Below are 20635 nucleotides of genomic sequence, written 5' to 3'. Positions count from 1 at the left end.
AATGTCAGGCACTGGGTCGTGGCCATTCTGATCAGCATCACCGACCAAGCCATTAAAAGTCCTCTCAGCGGTGCTGCCTGGCTGAGGCAGGCTAGTCCCTACTTATTCTGACACTGCGCTGCTCCTCAGAAGCGACCAGCAGCAGGTCTGTCTCGTAGACGGGGGGCCCTGGGGCTCCACGCGCTGCCCCCACCCCGAATGGGAACCGAGGTGGTCGGTGCCTGCAGACAAGAGCCACCCACCTCCACCTAGGAGCCAGAATTGTTGCTGCCCGCTTCCAGGGCGCAGCACGGTCTGCGGTGCCAGCACCCCACTGTGCCGCTGCCCAGGTAAGCCCACACCCCAACTCCGTGCCCCAATCCCCTGCCCCAGCCGTGAGCCCCTCCCCAATCTGTTCCTGGCCCCACCCCAGAGCCTGTACCCCAATCCCAGAACCCTGACCCCCTCCCACACTCCAACCCCTGCCTCAGCCCAGAGCCCCCTCCCACACCCTGAATCCGTCATTCCCGGCCCCACCCTGCAGCCCTCACCCCAGCACCCCAACCCCCTGCCCCAGCCGTGAGCCCCTCCCACACCCCAAACCCCTCATCCCCAGCTCCGTTGGGTCACGGGCATCAACAATTTTCTTCAACTGGGTTGCCAGAAAAAAAGTGTGCAAACCACTGTTCTAAGGTCTCCCCATTCATTGTACAGGATGCCTGGGCATCTCCTCAGGTTTTGTGTCTGCCACTGTTGTGCCAGTGGTTTTTCTAGGCACCTAAGATGTGGGCACTGCAATGTGTAATTCTCTTTATGGACCCAGGTCCCAGGCTAGCACAATAACCACTGAACAACCCCAATCCAAAAGCACTGGCCCCTGAACCCTAGCACCTCAGATTGAAATGCTGATGCTCAACACCCTAAACCATCCGGACGTCTCACACTTGCAAACTCCTCCCTTTCAATCAAGGAGCAGGAGTCAGGGGACCAATGCATCCTCCAAAGAGCTCAAATTTCTTCACATCTTCTCAGTGAGCTACAAACCAAGAATTGTTGGTGTGTGGCAAATAATGACACAACGGAGGAAATCCCCATCTGTTCGCCAACATTTCAGGAGCAGAAAATGAGGTGAAATTCATTGACTAATGGATGTCCCCAATTCAGCAAGGAGTTAAGCCGAGGTACTTAGACTTTGAGTGGGAGCCATAAAGATTTCAGTAGGACATTAGCACATGGTCTAAGTGCTTTGGTGAATAGGGAGAGACGTAAGTGTGTAATTAGAGATAAGCATGTGTGCCAAGTGTTTTTCTCCATGGTACGCTCAATTATCTGTTGCACTATTCACTCAACCCTAATTGCCCTACAGTGCATGAGAGATTAGCTGGTGACAGCGTAGTTCTGACATGTAAGAGATGCTGCCAGGGGTGAATAATCAGGTGACAGGACAAGGTATTAGCAGAGATAAAGCCATTGGCAGAGATGGGACACTCACAGGTGCAGCATATGGAATAAGCCATTGTGAATATATTGCAATCACTTGCCTGTTTAATAGGTTGTACAAGGAACTGGATCTTGTGTGATGGGATAGTTCAAAGGGCGCTCTCTGCTTTCCAACGCCTGGGAAGAGCAGGCAAGCTCCTGGCATATGGAGGGATGAATTTATTATAAACAATTCCCAGTACAGGTCAGCAGGGACACAGTCGGGCACCTTCCACTCCCAAAACATAGGTCTCCAGCCCTTCAGCTAAAGGACCTCCACTGACTAAAGTCTATGGCTCACTTCCATGTCTGACAAAGCCTTCTCACACTGGGGTGGTGAGAGGACATGCTGATACCCACGTATCTGACAGTAACCAAGCCATAAAAGTACCTTGGATACTACAAATCCCTACCAGTACACATTCAAAACTGGCTTTCTGCAAATTTTCTGTAATAATAAAATTCCCACCTTTCCACGCGTAGAACTCAAAGCCCTTTACAAAGCAAGTCAGTGCCATTATCTCCATTGTAAGATGGGGAAACTGAGTCCCAGAGAGGGGCTGTGATTGCCCAAGGTCACCCAGCAGGCAGGGGGCTGAGCGAGGCTCAGACACAGTCCTCTGCTTCTTATTTTTTATAATTGCAGTTGATAATATTGGTGTTTTGTTTTAAGCGTTTTTTAAATCAGTGTAAATGTTGTAGAAAATGATGGTGGGGGGTCAGAAAATTATTTAATGGCCCTAGACATTTCTAGTCAAGAAGTGAAAGCTTTAACAACCTTAAAATACAAATGGTCAATGTCACATGTCGAAATATGAGAAGAACGTCTCCTTAAATCACATGACAGAACAAGGAGCAGTGGTCTCAAGTTGCAGTGGGGGAGGTCTAGGTTGGAGATTAGGAAAAACTATTTCACTAGGAAGGTGGTGAAGTGCTGGAATGGGTTCCCTAGGGAGGTGGTGGAATCTCCTTCCTTAGAGGTTTTTAAGCCCAGTTTGACAAAGCCCTGGCTGGGATGATTCAGTTGGGGATTGGTCTTGCTTTGAGTAGGGGATCGGACTAGATGACCTCCTGAGGGCCCTTCCAACCCCGATATTCTATGATTCTACGATTTTCCTTCCTTTGCCTGTCTGTCTGTCAAATTTCAATGCATGCAAGTGAAATTGACATTGCCTGACATTTTATGAATAAGTTCTTCCTTCCAAGCCTATCCTTCCAGTCCGCTGCATAATGTGCTTTAATTTTGCTGCTTCCTTCAAGAATCCCGCCAGTCTGTTCATTCATTGAATATTTGCAGACGGTGACCGCAAAAGGAAGATGCACACTCAGACAAAGCATATTTTTAAAACCACAACGGAACATTGACAGTAACTGGTTTTTTTTTTTTCCCATTGTGACAGGGTAATACTCTTGAAAAACGTTATTGAATGAAGTGTAGCTTTGGAATCCGGTGTATTAAACATACAAAATGTATGTATCATTGTGAGATTGTGTGTAACATCTCAAAGGGGGAGACATGACCATTGTGAGCTCTGGGAAGTGTCACGAGCTTCATAGGGGTATTTTAAACAATGTGCCAAAAGAGAATGACCTTTTGGTACAAGTTAAGTGGGTTTCCTAGGAAATATGTGGGGATAGGAGAGTGCAAAATTCCACTCTGGTTATGCAAAGATGCAACCTTTCGCAGCTATGCCCTGAAGTGAGAAACATTGTCTGTCTGCTCATCACCTAGTCCAGGATTCTGAAGATCAAAGCCCTCAGCTTTATAAAGAAGAGAACAAACTTTTTCATGGTTGTACTTGTTTGGAGCAAACATGTAACCACAGAAAAACTCTTTGGTGGGGTTGGAAGGCCTGACTCCTCCCAAAGCCCTTGCTGGAGCTGTGGGTGAGCTCTCATAAGCTTATTAGCTTACATGTATGTTCTTTAATTGTTTTAATGTTTTCTCTGTAATGATGTTGCATTAAGAACAAATGTGCTTGCTTAGAAAGAGCCGTGTGGTGCCTTAGAACTGGACAATTACAGCTGTTCATCGCCTTGGGAAGAGAAAGCAAAGCACAGATGCTGGCCTGGTTAGGCGGCCTGGCTGGCTGGAAATATCACAGCGTAGGCAGGGAGCTGTGCACCCTGGAAAAGCCCTGGTCAGGCAGGAGAGATGTGGCTCTCCATCCAAGAGAGGCGATAGCTGGAGAGGTAGGAGCCTAGTGTGGATGTCCTTGAGGGACCTCAAAGGGGCAATACAGGCATATTTGCCCTGAACTGTGACAGCTGTATTTCAGCATTCCCAGAGTAACCCGTGCCTGCTTGGTGTGGGCCTCTATCCCCATCTAGTGGCAACGAGGCCAGCTACCGACTGATGTGTCCGCTACAGCCTGGGCTGAGACACGTCTTTTAGCTCATACAGTAGAGCCTCATGCATTAAGCTCCAGACATCCTCGCCACCACGCAGGCTCTCAGGATTATCTTTTTCACAAGTCTCTTGGTGTTTTTTCTTAAAGCCCCAGCTTTCATTTTTTAAAAAGGGTGTTTCTAACTCTCAGTGATGAAAATGTGACCCCTAAACACTGTGACACCAGCTGGCAAATAGAAAAAAGCCAGATCTGTTTGGCTTAAAAACTGCCATGTTTTTAAGCCAATCTCATGATTATTTTGGAGCCTGACTCATGATTTTTGAGCGTTTTAAGATTGGCAATGCTGCCAACACTAAACTCTGACCACGTCTCTAAGCACTGCACTGAGCAGCTAGCAGGTGGTGCTGTGGAGTGGCGCCCTCAAACACAGCTCTTACAAGGGGAATTGGGACCGCTTTTGAAGTGCTAAGTTCTGAAATCTCCACCCATTTGTCTGTTCCCCAAACTCATCTGAGTTCTCAGAACTTCTATTCCTGTATTTCAAACCACAGAGCTTCTTTGGGGGTGATTCAGTTATAGAATTCATGTGTTTGCAGCTGTTCGGTCATAGTGGCTAAAGGTCTTTAGCCACTAATTTTAATGGGAATTAGATTTCTAAGAACCTTTAAAAACCTGGCTCTTAGAGACTCTGAAGCAATTGCACTCAGTGAAGAAACAAAAAGCTGGTTCTGCTAACTACCGGCCCTGCAAACTCCTCCTCAGAACTAGGTGTCACTCTGGGCTCTTTCCTTCTACAGCAGCAGCAGCAATAAGGGTTCGACAAGCCAAATCAGTTGCTTTGTGGCACCTGCAGCCCCACTGTCTCCCCAGGAATCTGTGCACGGGCAGCTCAGTGGTTAGCCATTCTGCTGCTGAAAGGTGCCGGAAGTCACCTCCCTCGCATGCAGGGGGTGTAAGGGGCAGTACAAGCTTCTCTGAGCCCTTCAGCCTGCAGCTGTGGGCTGTGGTGCATGCAAGGGGCTGGTGAAGTGGCTAAGAGAGGCTATTTCTCTATGGTCACTTTTGATTATTAACCATGTAGGACGTGGTAGCATAGGGTGACCAGATAGCAAGTGTGAACAATCGGAACGGGAGGTAGAGGGTAATAGGTACCTATATAAGAAAAAGCCCCAAATCTCGGGACTGTCCCTATAAAATTGAGACGTCTGGTCACCCTATGGTAGCACCTCAAGGCACCCAGCAGGCCCCATGGAGCTGGAAGCTGGACAAACACTCCTTGCCCCCAAAGAATTTAGGACCAGGTTTTCAAAGGTATTTAGGCACCAGGTACCTATCTGCATCTAAGGAGCCTGAATACCTTTGAAAGCCTGGCCCTTGCAGAGCAGTCAGATTAAGGCTGGGAGGAGATCTAAGGCCCCACAGCAGGCCAGGAGTAGAGCCAGAGTCAGAACCCACATCTACGTTTTCAGAAGAATGTAATTTCCAGAGAGGAATCACAGGCGGCAGAATCGGAGTCACAACAGGAAGGATTTGGATTTCAGACTTGTGGCCTGCCATGCTCCAGCCCTGATCCATTATCCTCTCGCCTGCTGTTCCTGGACATTAAAAACAGCACAATTGCTTTCTGTCAGGAAAGCCATTGAGTCCAGGGGCTGTGACAACGACCATCTGCAAAGAAACAAACCAACCATCCCTCGCCCTCTTGGCCATATGCTCTGGCCAGAAATGGAATGAAATAAGGTCTCTCTGCAGCCCAGGGCCCGAAGCCACTTCTCCCACCCAGCTCCCCAAGAAGCTGTCAGAGGGGAGAAGTGCCATCTTCCCAGGGGCCAAGCAGAAGCTGGGAAGACTCCTGATGCTTCTTAGTCCTGCCCCCCTGTATCCTAATGGAGCATCCTCATGTCTCAGCCCTGACCTCCAGCCCATCAGGCTTTACTGGAAAGCGGCTTCCCAGAGACAGAGTTTACATTTTAGCCTTGAGCAGCAGGTCTGAAGCCAAGTGACTCAAACCTGCGCAGCAGCCACCCCTGTGAGCTGGGTATGAGGAGTTCTAGGAAATGCCTGCAGAGCCCCGCTCACTTCCCATTTCCTTGGAGACTCAAGCTCTGACTGGATGCAGCAGCTGCTTTCTGGAAAAAGGTCTCTGCATATTCTCTGGCCACCTGCCACAAAAGCATCAGATACACGGCGCTGATACTGACCAGCGAGGAGCAGGGCCGGGCAGGCTCGTGGGGGATCTGCTCAGAGAGCTAATACAAACCAAAGAGATTATCATGGGGCCACGTTCCCTTTAGGGGCGATTGTGGCGGAAGGAGGCAAGAAGGGCAAAGGGAGTGGATCGAGGAAATGGAGCAGAGAGTGGGGAGAGTGGCATATGCCCTGGGAAAGAAAGGATCAGAGAGGGGCAGCCCCGGGGGAACACACACCTGTCTACACACAGCCTGCAGCCCTGCTCAAGCGCCCACCTAGCTGTAAGTGGGGGAATGGTCCCACTATTGTGGGGAACTTTCCTGGCTTCTGCGCTACCCTGGTGAAGTGGGCTGGCAAAAGGATCTGAGTCCTAGCTCCCACTTCCTTTACCCAGAGGCCACCCTGCCCTTGAGGACTCCCCTTCCACTTTCCTGTCTGGCAGAGTCCTCGTAACCCCAACAAGGCTGGGCCCAGGATTCCTGGGGGGCTCAACCCCCAACTCTGCTGTGGTCATGGCAGATTTAAATTAAATCTCAGGAAAAACTGCCGAGTTGTAAGAGCAGGAGGCCAATGGAACAGATTCCTAGGGAGGCTGTGGAAGCTCCTTCACTGGAGGTTTCAAAAGAAGGCTGGACCTCTCTGTCCGGGATAGTTTAGACACAACAAATCCTGGCAGGGGTTTAGACTAGATGACCCTCGCAGTACCTTCTAACCCTCTGGTTCTAGGATTCTAGGACCACCAAGTGAACACGAATGAGCCCCCGATGATGGGGAGGGAGCTTGTATTGCATTAGTCCACTCTCTTTCCTTTTCATTACCTGAAACCTCATCTCCCTCTCACCCTCCCTCCCCCTCACTCTTCTTCCACATTTAAAATGGCAGCCAGCCCACCTGCCATTTGAGATAGCGCAGGCACTGACTGCTGGGTGCTTACTTCACTTGTACAATGTTAGAAAATAAAATGTTAGAGAATAAATTCAGAACCAGGAGTGTAGCAGCCCCGTTACTCAGTCACATCAGATCAGCGTCCTGTGCTCAGGCAGAGGTAGTGTCTACGTCCACTTTTCGGTTCTTTTGTTTGTTGGTCTAGGTAGAGGGTGCCAGGCGGAGTACTTCGTCTAGCTAAATGGGAATACGCATTTGAGCCGTTTGAACAAGTTTGACGAAACTTTCTGCTGATCTACTACCTGCCAGGTGGGCTGGTGCCGCAATAGGGAGGTGCAGGCTCTCTATTGCCTCACCGCACTTTCAGAACCCCCTTCCTGCAAATCTATCCACTATGTCCCGCACATTGCCAAGAGTCACAGTCCTGTGCAGCAGGACATGATTAATGACAATTAATGGTGACATAAGGTACAATCGAGACTGATGAGTAGATGTCACCCCTGTCCTGTAACCTGGGGTATCTTACAATGCCTTGCCGAAGGATTTCCCACCTGGTCGCTAACAAACAACCTTCCAGCATGCAAGCCTCACCCTGAGTGTGTCTGTGTGTAACTGCAGCCTGTCAGCCACCCCTGGGTTGCACTCTGGCTCTAACCAGCCTTGGTTATACTGCAGGGTGACCCCAACACACCCCAGGCCTCCCCAGAAATGTATGTTGTGTGCTGCCCAGCCCTCTCCTGGACAATACAAGCTGATATAAAGTCCGTCATTAATAGAAATGATATGTACAAATCCTGTTCTCTCAAATGAGTTTCCCAAACGCTTCAGTTCAAAAGCACTGGATTAGATAAACCAATAAAACAAGTTTATTAACTACAAAGGGATACATTTTAAGTGAGTCCAAGTAATGAGGCATAAAAGTCAGAAATGGTTACAAGAAAGATAAAGAGACAACTCAGCTAGTGCCTAACTTAATAAACGCTGTTAAATTCAAAGCAAAGTTTTTCTCACCACATGCTCTCTACTGGCCAGGACCCCTTCTTCTGTTGAATGGATGCTCCCTTTGTCTCCTCTCCTGCAGTGAATCCATGGACAGAGTCAGATAGGATGAGGGGTCCATTGGGGTGTCTGCCCCTTCTTTTTAGAGTCTTGTCCCCGCTTTGAGAAGCATTTCCAGCTGGGAGCACAGCGCTAGGCAGGCTGTGTGGATGGGAACCCCATGCTGGTTATTTGCCATGATTGAGATCTTTTCCCCCCCTACCCCTTTTCCTACCAAACAATGGACACTTAGCAGGTCCATCAGCCTTGTTTATTCCAGGCTAAGGCATCAGTTTCCATTTGTCTCTGAGATACTGGGTTGAATTCTCCCCAGGCTCGCTGGAAAACACACTGTTTGTCGTGATCTCAGCTCATGATGCTAACTGCATGTGGAATGCTGCTCCATGCGCTGAGCCATGATGCTATGGATCAGCCAATGAAGAGTTCTGAAATGATACCTCACAAGGTGTGCTTAGTACAAAGATTATTTCAATAGTGTGGAAGGTGTGGACAGAGGGATACATTCTGTCACACTTAGCACTTGGATGAAACGGCCTCCACTGTGAATTTTCCAACGCCGAAATGATTGCCCACTGACCGATAGCAATCCAGCGTTGCAAGCTTCCAGAGCGCGATCACCGCGTGCTTCTCTGCTCTCAGTGCAGCTCTTGTTCTGGTGGCCCTGGGCTGGTTGGCTGGGGCGAGCTCAACACACAGATCCAGGAATGTGCCCTTCACATCTGAATGTTCTGCAGTCGCTGCTGGGCACCCCAACTCTGCATTACACTGTGATCCCACCAGTCAGTGCTTGGTTCTCAAGCCCAGAAGTGGCAATGCACCTCATGAAGCTGCTCCATGAATACCAATCCATCAGCATCCAGTTATTGTGCTTCAGCATCTCTGCATCTTCCTCCTCACATGGCGGGTGGAGTAGTACTCATTCCAGTTCTGCGAATACAGGAGAATCATGTGTCCTGTATTGCAATGGCCATTAGAACTGCACTGATCTCTGCAGGGTCCATGCTTCTGTCAGAGAGCTGGTGGAGACAGAAAAGCAGCAGGCGGCACTGTGGGATTTTTAAAAAATGGCACAAAAAGTTATGGGCTGGAGCAAGCATTATGGGATAGAGCAAGTGAAATGGTAGGAACTTGACCCCTACTTCCTGGAAATCCCAGAGCAAATTGCTGGTATCCCACAAATCTCTGCAAAAATGTCCCACAAGGCATTGAGCCAGACAGGAGTGCAAAGCACCCTGGGATACCTACCTGTGGTGCACCACATTTCACATGGATGCAACCACTTGTGGTGAGTACGTGCTGTGCTGATCCAAGGAACCAAGCGTGCAGACAGAAGTCGGCGGCTATCCGCCAGTGTAACTTGCCTTGACTGAACTTTGTAACACTAGACACGGCCTTGACTACTCTGCCAAGCTGCCATTCGGGTTGAAAATGCATTGGTTATCCTCTCTCTAGGCAGTAAACCATGCCCTTCTCTCTGAGGCAGGGACAGAACCCAGGATTCCTGGGCTCTAGGATGCTACTGCTGTCCTGCAGCCAGTAACTCCCTGGGAAAGTGCATCTCCAGTCTTCCTCAGCTGACTGAACAGAAGGGGTGAGCAGCTGCCCATGTAGCTCCAGTGGAAGAGGGCTAAGCTGGAGGTCTGAATGGCTATTGTTCATGCCCTGCTGTCAGTGGCTGCTGTGTTTGCAAGTGACAGAGCTTAGGCACGTTCGCTTCTTTAAAAGACTGGTCTATTTAATTCACACAATAGGAAAACAGCCTGTAACGCACTTTTGTGATTAAGAACTTTTAGAATCTGTCAATTACACCGTGACACACAAAAAATAGAGGTTTCACATTTCAGTCATTGGCCATCTCCCCTCCCTAACGCTGGGGCCCTACCCACCAAAGGGTACCAACCCTGCACGAAAAACGAGGAAATGAACACCCAAAACTTTCCTGTAGTGACAGTTACGATTGTGACACGCCCCACCAGCTCCAAACCTGAGAAGCAGAAAATAAAAAGTTAGGAGAAAAGTCTCCTCTATTCCCTGCCGCTCTTCCACGGCCTACAACTATTGAACACACTCCAGAAGGCTTGTGCTTCCAAAACCAACAGGCACCAAAGCACAACGCGTGCCCAACTCCATCAAACTTACATTCCTGTGCAACGCCCTGACAGAGACCTCAGTGTTATGGCAGAATGACTTCCTGAGTGTGTGATGGACAGATGTGCCAGTACAGGAGTGTCTGAGGTCACCCTTACAATTAAGGCCTTGAGGAGGGCACAGAGACAATGGGATTTCTTGTTAGGCAGAGGTCAGGTGGTGTGATGGCCATACTTTCTATGGTCATCCCTGTGCAGGTAGGTTTAGGGGTGTGTTGTGCTTGAAGGGTCACTGAACATCACCTAGCCCAGGCTGGCTGCTTCTTGGACATGTCAGGAGACAGGGACATCACCAGAGAGCTCAGGGCAATGACTTTTGCTCCTGACCTGGATTTGAACCAGGGATTTGGAGGTGAAAAGTTCCTGCGTCCATTATCAGTCCTGTCTCACGTACTCCACTGGCCGGTTTCCATTCAAAGACAGGTTAGCTCAGCAAAACTAGCCAGCCACACACAATGGAATAGGCTCTTCCCTCCCTTCCTCTAGTTGTTTCTAGGATTCACACCAGCCATCCCAGGCAACAGGCTTTGGACTTCCTCCATGGATTTCTGGGAAGGCGTTTGTATGTCTCAGTTCAGAAGAATTTGGGCCACTGCCATCGCTACTTTGGAATGAAATCTGATCTTACTTCCCCGAAAAGCTATCCCTTCCCTGCATCGCCCTGTACCGAGAGAGGAGACGGGGTTCAGAGTCAGACGGAGAAGGGTTTCAAGGAGTCCTGCTCTGGCTCTGTCCAGCAGCTGGTCCCCAGCTGACAGCAACATGAAGGTCTCTGTGGCTGCCCTTGTCTTTGTCCTCAGCATGACCTGCTGCTCCCAGGCCTCCATCGAAGAAAAGAGTTTTTCAAGTGAGTCTCTGTGTTTCCTTTTGGGGGTGGAAGGAGAAATATTGTAGCTGTGAGGTGGCTTTTCCCACCAGCTCCTCCCAGCCTTTGAGATCCCTTCCCATGTCAGATCCGTAGGCAGCAGCTTCTCGGTGGTCTAGGCAGGATGGGGGGTGTCTCTCTCCTGAAGAGGGGAGAGCCTTAGGGATGCAACGAGCAGCCCAGCCACATGCCAAATATCTGAGTAGAACTTTCAAACCTGGATGTGTTGCACTGAGCACCAGGGATGAGAAAAGGATGGAAGGAATCAATGGAGGAGGAATAACTCTCCCTGCCTATTCCCTTACCCCTTCTCCTCCTTCCCCCCTGCCAACATCGCAACATCCCACTGACGGAGATCTCCTCTCCCTGCCCTGTCCCAGTGCCCAAGGGGTGCAGAGGTAGATGGTGCTTCTCTTTCCCTACCTTGTGTTCAGTGCACAGAACTGTACATTGGTTCCTTCCTTCTCTTTCAGTGATCTCGGGTATCACGTCCGACTGCTGCTTCACCTACACATCCCGGCAGATCCCGCGCGGCTTAGTGACTGACTATTTTGTCACCAGCAGCATGTGTGCCCAGCCAGCTGTAGTGTAAGTACAGACTCATGAGCCTGAGAGAGAGGGAGATTTTTGTGTCTCCAGTTACTGGCCTTGGAGATTTCTAACATGATCCCATGGCTGGAAATTGAAGCCAGACAAATTCAGAGTGGAAATAAGGTGTTAATTTTTAACCACGAGAGTAATTAACTGCTGGAACAACTTGCCAAAGGCCATGGTGGATTCTCCATCCCAGACAATTTTTAAGTGGAGGGTGGATGTTTTTCTAAAAGATCTGCTCTATAAATGATTTGAGGGACGTTCTCTGGCCTGTGCTATACAGGAGAGCGAACTAGATGATCACAGTCGACCCTTCTGGCCTGGAATCTATAAGTTCTATTACTTCACTAGGAACTTCATTGAGTCTCGCTGCAGAGCATGGAACTGCCCCAGTGCAGGGATAGAAGGAGGAACATCAGACATGCTTTTATTGAAAACAGTGTATTCACGTCATATTACCCGGAAGCTCCCACATACCGGGAGCTGGTGTTGGGTACATCAGCTTCTGTGTTAAGAGCAACCAGTGTTTTATCCATTTAGTGTCTGAGGCATCATCTCTCTTAGCGGTCTGTGTCCGTCTCTTGTGGGGCCAAGGATTTTCTCTGTGATCAAATAGGTTTCTGCCATTCTGACCCCTATGATGCCATGAGCACAGATGTATCAGTGTTTGTGATCTTGGCTCCCTGGGCACCCCATGCTGACAGACCTATAGGGAGAGAAGTTGAGCCAGCGCTGATGGGAGAAAAGGATACAGAACTGTCTCTCCTTCCTAGGTAGAAACCTTTTCCAGCCTTGGTCAAGAAAATCACACCTGGCTACAGCTGGTCAGAAATGTTCCAGCAGAATGATTTTCCAGCGGAAAATACAGTTTCCAAAAAAATTGAATTTTTCTGTGGGAAAACTTCAACTTTTCTCCAAATTTGGCTCTCTGTCTGGAAAATCAAAATAAAATATTTCATTTTGGGTAGGTTTGACCCTGATTGAACTATTATGGTTTTTTTAACTGAGCTGACACATTTTGTTTTGAATCAGTTCAGCAAAACATTAAACTGTATTTGAACATAAGAGTGGCCCCACTGGGTCAGACTAAAGGTCCATCTAGCCTAGTATCCTGTCTTCCAGCAGTGGCCAGTGTCAAATGCCCCAGAGGGAATGAACAGGACAGGTAATCACCAAGTGATCATCCCCTGTTGCCCATTCCCAGCTTCTGGCAAACAGATGCTGCCTAGTGCAACCTGACTTTGGCTCCATCATGAGAAATGTGGTCCAGCCGAGGACTCTGGTCTGTCGGGGAGTGAATGAGGGCATCAGGTTCCTGAACTACAAATCCCATGAGGCAACATGCCATACTGAGAAAACGAAAACTGAATTGTTTAGGATCAGTTCAAGGAACCGAAATGAAACATCTCAATTTCAAGAATGTTGAATTATTTTGTTTCATTCAATGTTGAAACAAACCATTTCGATATTTGCAAATGGAGTTTTTTCAGAAATTCCATTCCATGAAAAACTTTGAAATTTCAACTTTTTGTTCCTATTTTGGATAAAAACTAATGTTGAAATTTCAAAATGGCTGGAAATCCCCAGTTTCACTCAGTTCCTCACCCAGCTTTCCTTGTCCAGAGGGAGCTCCAGGGTGGGGCAGGTGAGGTTATGGAGGGAAACAAATGCAGCCCCTCGACTCTGAGCAAAAAACTGTTGCAAAAAGTATTGAGATTCCAGCAACGTTTCTGTCATGGGCTGTGAGGCGGGGTCAGGAAGTGAGGCTGGGGCAAAGGAGCTCTCAGGACAGGTGGTCACCTATATGTGGGACCTGTAGCCAAAGGAGGCGCTACAGAAGATGTAGGGGGGAGGAGCTCTGAAAGAAGCCTTCAAGGAGAGAGACCAAAATGGAGTAAATCTACTGGGGGCTGGCAGCGGTGGAGTTAAGCCGGGGGCAGATTTGTGAGAAGGGGCATTTGGTTCTCTCCACACTCAAAGTTCCTCTCATTCTAACCCATCTGTTTCACACTCTGCAGATTTATCATGAAGAAAGAACGTAAAATTTGCGCCAACCCCAAAGATGCCTGGGTTCAAGAGTATGTGAATGACCTGAAATACAGGGTCACACAGTGATGAAAGCCACTCTCCGTTCCTGCCGGTGCACCCAGGCCAGTCACCGCTGACTGCCATAGAGCACCGAACGATCAGCAGTGTTTGAAATGTCATTTACAACTATTAAAGCAACGTTGCATGTACGAAACCTGAGTCAAGTTGTGTTATTTACGGGCTGTTTTCTGGGGCACAAGGAGGCAGGTGGTCTGGCCCCATTCCCATCACACATGTGAAGATTTAATTAATGAGGCCCCCCCCTTGCGCCGTCCTACCTCCCGGGGGCTCATCCTTCCCTCACTCAAAGCTCAGGCTTCCCTCTGAGCAACTGAGCCAACCTGTCTCACGCTCCCCCTGCCCTCCGCCTCTCCTCATGCTGCGACTGGGCTTCCAGCCCAGGGGTGGGAGAACCTGGGCAACAGAGAGAGCACAGGAGGCCAGCCCCGGGATGGGGGTTCTCCAGGGTCAGTGTACAGCTGCCTTGTGTTCCTGGAGTGAATGTGGTGCATCATAGAATCCATTCCAGAGATTTAAAGGCCAGAAAGGACCATTCTGATCATCTCGTCTGACCTCCTGCATCGCCCAGACTGGAGATCGTCATGCAGCAAACTCTGCAGTGTAAAGAGTTACTCTTCCCTGCAATGCACCAAGAGTCTGTGGCTGCACTATAACATCTCATTTAGAGAAGCAGCTCTCATCCGGGGCTCTGCGGCCCTCTGGGGGTCCACAAGACCTTTCAGGGGGGCTGCAAAGCACCCCAGCTGAAGCTGGGAGCTCCAGTGCTCCCCATCCTCCATCTGCAGCCAGGAATAGAAGGGAAGCCCCCCCCCCACATGAAGCTGGGAGAAGTGGGGGAGCCCCAGCTCCCTACCCCTCAGGGTACCCCCCAGGCTGAAGGCAGGAACAGCATAGGAGCCCCCTGCCACGCTGAGTCTGGGAGTAGCGGGGGATCCCCAGTGCCCCACCCATCAGGGCACCCCCTGGGCTGAAGCTGGGAGCAGTGCAGGGCTGAAGGCCCAAGCTGCGCCACTCACTGCATGCAGTGTTTTCCCCAGGAATTGAAAGTTTGGAGGGGGTGAATATACGGGGGTGAGTAGTGTGGCAAATTGCCGGTACTGTTCTGCTGGGTCTCGCGCTTTCTCTTCTCTGGGGTAGGTTCAGGGCGATATTGCTTGCCTCTGAACCAGTTCTTAATCACTCCCCTAGTGTCCTTGGAGGAGGGGAGTGGAGAGCGAGGGACCTGGGCCCGCCCTCTACTCCAGGTCCCAACCCAGGGGCCCTGGGGTTGTGGTGAACCACTTGACTAGCGGTTTCTTCCCCTGGGTTACTTCCCTCTCATACCCGTCAGCTTGTGAAGGGCTTCTCGCCTCTCTTCTATACAAGCCTGGTGCCCCTTACCTAGGGTTTCTGTTGGGCTTCCCAATCCACCGCAGCACTCCTCCAAACCTTCTATTTCTCTCTGGACAAACTCTTCTCTTCTGCAATCTGCACTCTGCTCCAATCCAACCTTTCTCCTTCAACTACCACCCCCTGTCTGACTGAAGCAGGGGTTTATATCCCATGACTGGAGTCAGGTGCTCTAACTGGAGTCAGGTGCTCTAACTGGAGTCAGGTGCTCTAATTGGCCACAGCTGTTCTAGTTAATCTAAAGCAAACCTTCCTCCCTTGGCAGGGAATAAGGCCCCCTGCTAACACTCTTATGCTGCCCTCTGGCCATGCTGTATCACAGTAGCAAGAGATGAATTCCCACTTCTTTCATCCCAGGAAGCAGCACAAAGATTGGGCTGAACCGCTAGTGATGATAAAGAAAAAGTTGAAGTCAAATCTTCCTTTGTTTGTCATATGATATTCCATTCTGTGTTCAGATTGTCTATTCGGGCCAGATCACATGGCAACCCCAATGCTGGTAGTGCCTCGTTCCCAGGGCCGGCTCCAGGCACCAGCCCAGCAAGCAAGTGCTTGAGGCGGTCACAGGGAAGGGGCCTCACATCTGGCTCTTTGGCGGCAGGTCTGTCACTCCCTCTCGGAGAGAAGGACCAGCCACCGAACTGCTGCCAAAGACTGAAGCGGCAGTGGTAGAGCTGCAGATCGCGATCGTGGCTTCTTTTTTTTTCTGCTTGGGGCGGCAAAAACCCTGGAGCCAGCCCTGCTCACTCCACTCAACTGTCGGTGTTTTATAGGACAGGGATCTGTAAAAGCTACATAGAGGTTGAGTAGAATCCAGAAATCGCTGTTGTAGATTTTTAAGACTCAAGTCTGTCTACTTTACTTTTTCAGCTGGTAAGCCAAACAAACACTTCTTGTCCTCTTCACTTAAGGAGTCAATATAAGTGCCCTAATTAGTCAGCTTCTGAACTGAAGTCTTTGCTTCTTCCAGTATGTTTTCAATGAATCTTTCTGATTGATCCAAGTGTAACTTCTATTGCTGGACAAAGATCTACTACTGTTGTAGCAGATGCCTGGATGACATTGTATAATCACCCAACTGGTTTCAATAGTAGACTTACGAGAGAGGGAATGGCAATAGTTCTCTGAACATAGTAGCAAAAGTAATCCACCAGACTCACTACTTAGATCCATCCCATATTGGTAGATACTTTCCAAAGCCAATAATAATGGTTGCAGTAATTTTAAGACAACAGCCGAGGATCACTCATGAGAAAGCCAGAGGGTTTTCCCAGGCTGGACTCATTTGAACTTCAGTTCCAATGTATCTTCTATTTTTCCCAAGACGTTCAGTCCTTTTGAACTCTTGCTGGAAAAAAAAGAATATAACAAAGACATTAAATGTATAGCTTTTTTAATGTCTTTTAAAAATTCTGCAGCTATTGGAGTAGATGGCCTCTGCAGTGTGTATAGGAGAGATGAGAGTTACACTTTTCTCTGAGCAAAGCTTGTACTCTACCATGTCTTGCAGAGAAGTTTGCAGCTCCACCAAATGCACAAGCAGCCATCTGTTTGGGGTTCAGTTGACAAGCATTTAATCTTCTAAGATGTCACAGATGCAGTTGATGTGTCTTCTATAACCTGAACATCTAGACTGCATCTACTGGCCTACTGCTGACATCAGGATAACATGTGAAATGACTTACAGCGAGTGCAGGCTGGGCCGTCTTTTCCATAGAAATACTGTCCCACAGCAGAGCTAAGCACTTAGACCTGATAATCAATTTTTTCAGCTCCAGTGGTCACTTTACAAAACAAAAACCTAATCAGCTCTCTCTACACAGAGGAGCGTGGCAGGTCAAATAGTGCCTGTGATTCTTAGGCACAGCCCACATCACCAAGCAAAAACACCAAGCAAAAACACCCTCTCCCTCTCCCTCTCTCTCTCTACTGGGATCTGCCATCCAAAACCTTTGCTTAGCGAGTGCAGTTCAGTTGAGGGCGACCAGTGCTTAATTTGTAATGAAAGCGGTGCTGGGGCTCAAGTAAGTTTTTCACTTTCATAATGGATGTGGCAAGCCCAGAGGTCCAGGAGCTATGAACTGCCGAGCCTAGATGTGCCAGGGCTCAGACCCGGCAAAAAATAAACATTGAGGGTGACCCCCCTCAGTCAGTCAGGCTAAGCACAGTTCTGCTGCCCTTTACTCATACAATAAGGATAGCAACATGTCACGACCCCCACATTCGATACTATTATGATTTGTAACCCAACACCTCTGTCAGCTGGATACCTGGGCAGAGTAGGTGAGTTCATGTAAATACAGTCTGGTCCTGAAGCCTTTTGGGGAGAGCTCCTTCAGCCCTTGCTTACAAGTCATAATTTGAAATTATTAAGTTGGCCAGCCTTGCCAAAATGAATGAGCCAACATTGTCAGAAAAAAACAACAGCTGTGTGAGGAAGTTAGTCTTTGTTCAGACTTTTCAAACTTTTTATGCTTTCTCAGGTACAAGTATTTTCTCATATACTATTTATGCTTTCTTGAGGAACATTGGAGCCAGCTGAAAGCAGTAATCATCAATGCCTGTGAGGAAACCATAGGCTACCAAACCAGAAAACATCAGGGTTGGTTTGACGAGAATGATGCCAAAATTGATCAACTCATCAATGAGAAGAGAATGGCATTTTGTGCTTGGCAGAGCGACATAAATTGTAATATAAAGAGAGAAGGCTGTGCCAAGGCGAGGGCAGAAGTACAACATAAAACCAGAGAACTCAAGAACAAATGGTGGACTGAGAAAGAGCAAGAACTCCAACATCTCGCTGACATCCACAATACATGTGGTTTCTTTAGTGCCATCAAAGCTGTTTATGGGCCAATTGGTCATGGTATGAATCCTCTTCGCTCTAAGGATGAAACCACACTTCTGAAGGACAATAAAGCCATCAATTCTCACTGGAAAGAACATTTTGAAGATCTCCTTAACCGTATCCTATGGTTGCAGATGAAGTCCTTGAGCAAATCCCTCAACAACCATTTAGGAATGAGTTCGGAGACTCTCCCAATTTGTATGAGGTACACGATGCCACCAAGCAGATGAAGAACAACAAGGCAGCGGGTCTAGATGGCATCCCTGCTGAAATCTTTTAAAATAGTGGACCAGAGCTAATTCGGCAGCTTTACCTGCTTGTCCTTAAAATCTGGATAAAGGAGGAGATACCCAGTGAAATCAGGGATACCCTGATTGCCACTCTCTTTGAGAAAGGGAATAAAGTGGATTGTGGAAATTATCTCCCTCCCAGCCATTGCAGGCAAAGTTCTGGTGCGGATCCTTGTAAACCGTCTTCTGCCCTGTCAGAAGAAATTTTAATGGAGTCACAGAGTGGTTTCCGACCATGTCGTGGAACTGTGGATATGATCTTCACAGCATGGCAGCTGCAAGAAAAGTGTCGGGAGCAAAAGCGACCGCTGTACATGGCTTTAATGATCTAACTAAAGTCTTTGACTCAGTGAATCTCCGCGCTCTCTGGACTGTACTCTCTGAGATTGGATGTCCTGATAATGTCTTAAAATTGCTTCATAATAACATGAAAGCGACTGTTCTGAGTAGCACTGACTCCCAGGGTGAACCTTTCAAGTACAAACAGGAGTCAAACAGGGCTGTATCATCACTCCAACCATGTTTGCGGTTTTCATTGCTATCATTCTTTACCTAATTGCTGGGACGTTTACAGCTGGCATTGAAATCATTTACAGAACGGACGGGAAGCTGTTCAGGCTTAGCAGGCTGAAAGCCAAGAGTAAGATTTCCACAACATCTATTGTGGAATTTCAGTATGCTGATGACAACGCAATCTTTGCCTACTCTGAGAAAGATCTTCAAACTATCTTGAATGTGTTTGCCGATGCTTAAGCATGTCTTGGTCTCACTCTTAATATCAAGAGTGGTGGTGTTCTGGCAGTGTTCTGGTGCCCGTTGGGGGGTTGTTGTGCTATGGGTGGTGGTGGTTTGGTTTGGTTTGTGTTTCCCAGAGTACCAGGTTTTAGGTGGGAAGGCTATGACCGATACAGAGGCAGCAGTGGAAGACACAATGAAGATGACTGGATGTGGAAGCTGCGGCATGTACCTGATCCTGGAGGGGGTACCTGGAAACAGTTTCATCTGCATGAAGTAACGCCTGATAGAGCTGATGGAAGAAAAAATCCGAGAATTAAAGATGCAAGTGGAAACTCTGGTTGAGTTTAGAAGGGGATTTAAGCAGATGATGGAGAAAAGACATGAGGAGGCAGAAGGGAAAAGCTCAGACTTGCAGATGGAAACGGGACCAAAGAACTCTGAGGGGAGACTGCTGGGTGAGGAAAGTGGACAGTGGAAGCATGTGACTAAGAGAACCAGGGAGAGGAAAAGACGGGTCAGTGAAGGAGAAATAGAGCTCAGGCACAGGTTTGCAGAGTTGGAAAATGAAGAAGGGACACAGCAGGTGGTTGCTGAAGGCGAGACGGCAAGGAAGAAGAGAAGAGCAGCTAGTCCTATAGGAAGAGGGGAAAAGTCAATGGAGATACTATAACAACCCCAAATGTGAGCCCCAGGAGGATACTGGATGGGTTGCAGAGGATTGCAAGGGACAATAGAAATCGAGAGAACTTGCAGCCAGAGAGAACAGGGGATAGACTGGAGAATCACACTGTCACCAGGAAAAGGCAGTTCTACGTGACTGGGGACTCCTTACTGAGAAGAATAGACAGGCCTATAACCAGAGCTGATTCAGAGAACAGAAGGGTGTGCTGTCTGCCGGGTGCTAAGATATGGGATGTGAACCTGAGGCTGAAGAGAATCCTAATGGGAATGGGAAAGAATCCACTGATTGTCGTTCATGTGGGAACAAATGATACAGCTAAATTCTCGCTGGAACATACCAAGAGAGACTATGCCAGGCTGGGGAAAATGCTTAAGGAAATTTAGGCTCAGGTGATCTTCAGTGGATTCTGCCTGTTCCTAGAGAAGGGCAACAAAGGTGTGACAAGATTATGATGATCAACAGATGTCTCAGACAGTGGTGCTATAAGGAGGGCTTTGGGATGTACAGCCACTGAGAGGCATTCATGGACAGAGGACTGTTCTCTTGGGATGGACTTCACCTGAGTAGGGTAGGAAGTAGACTTCTAGGATGGAGACTGGCACAACTGATTAAGAGAGCTTTAAACTAGGAATTTGGGAGAGATGGTTGGGAGATGTCCAGGTAATCTCCATGCCAGAATTTAACATTGAGAGGGAAGAAAACGAAATAAGAAAGGATCCAGCCGTGGGTATGAGAATGGACCATAAGGAGGAAGGGTAGTGTAGATACCAGTCTAATAGGCGATACTGGTAGTAGAATGTCTGTGCCTAATTGGGTAAAGAATGTCATAAAGCCAAACGGCAAAAATTAAGATGTCTGTACACCAATGCGAGGAGCCTAGGTAACAAAATGGAAGCACTAGAGCTACTGGTGCAGGAAGTGAAACTAGATATTATAGGGATAACAGAAACATGGTGGAATAGTAGTCATGACTGGAGTACAGGTATTGAAGGCTCTGTGCTGTTTAGGAAAGACAGAAGTAAAGGCAAAG

At 48.4% G+C, this 20635-nt stretch overlaps 2 protein-coding genes across 2 annotated transcripts in view; one reads left to right on the top strand and one right to left on the bottom strand.

Moving 5' to 3' along the window:
* Nucleotides 1-20635, bottom strand: part of LOC116830268 (E3 ubiquitin-protein ligase TRIM39-like) — a 475516-nt gene that overhangs the window by 360833 nt on the left and 94048 nt on the right. The gene's annotated exons all lie outside the window — the stretch shown is intronic.
* LOC116830183 (C-C motif chemokine 3-like) lies at nt 10713-13664 on the top strand. The gene is made up of 3 exons (XM_032789492.2): nt 10713-10937; nt 11429-11543; nt 13568-13664. Exons 1-3 carry the CDS (start codon nt 10853-10855, stop codon nt 13662-13664), a joined length of 297 nt encoding a protein of 98 aa, XP_032645383.1. The 5' UTR covers nt 10713-10852.

Source organism: Chelonoidis abingdonii, chromosome 20, assembly GCF_003597395.2.
Source record: "Chelonoidis abingdonii isolate Lonesome George chromosome 20, CheloAbing_2.0, whole genome shotgun sequence".
In the NCBI taxonomy this organism is placed as follows: domain Eukaryota; kingdom Metazoa; phylum Chordata; order Testudines; family Testudinidae; genus Chelonoidis; species Chelonoidis abingdonii.
Note: the sequence above shows the minus strand (reverse complement) of the source record. Positions and strands in the feature narration are given on the sequence as shown.

Bases quoted from the DNA above. Each gene is read 5' to 3' on its own strand.
- LOC116830183 (XM_032789492.2), top strand. From the start codon at position 10,853: ATGAAGGTCTCTGTGGCTGCCCTTGTCTTTGTCCTCAGCATGACCTGC. The intron at 10,938-11,428 runs GTGAGTCTCTGT...CTTCTCTTTCAG, and splicing joins CGAAGAAAAGAGTTTTTCAA to TGATCTCGGGTATCACGTCC. The intron at 11,544-13,567 runs GTAAGTACAGAC...CACACTCTGCAG, and splicing joins TGTGCCCAGCCAGCTGTAGT to ATTTATCATGAAGAAAGAAC.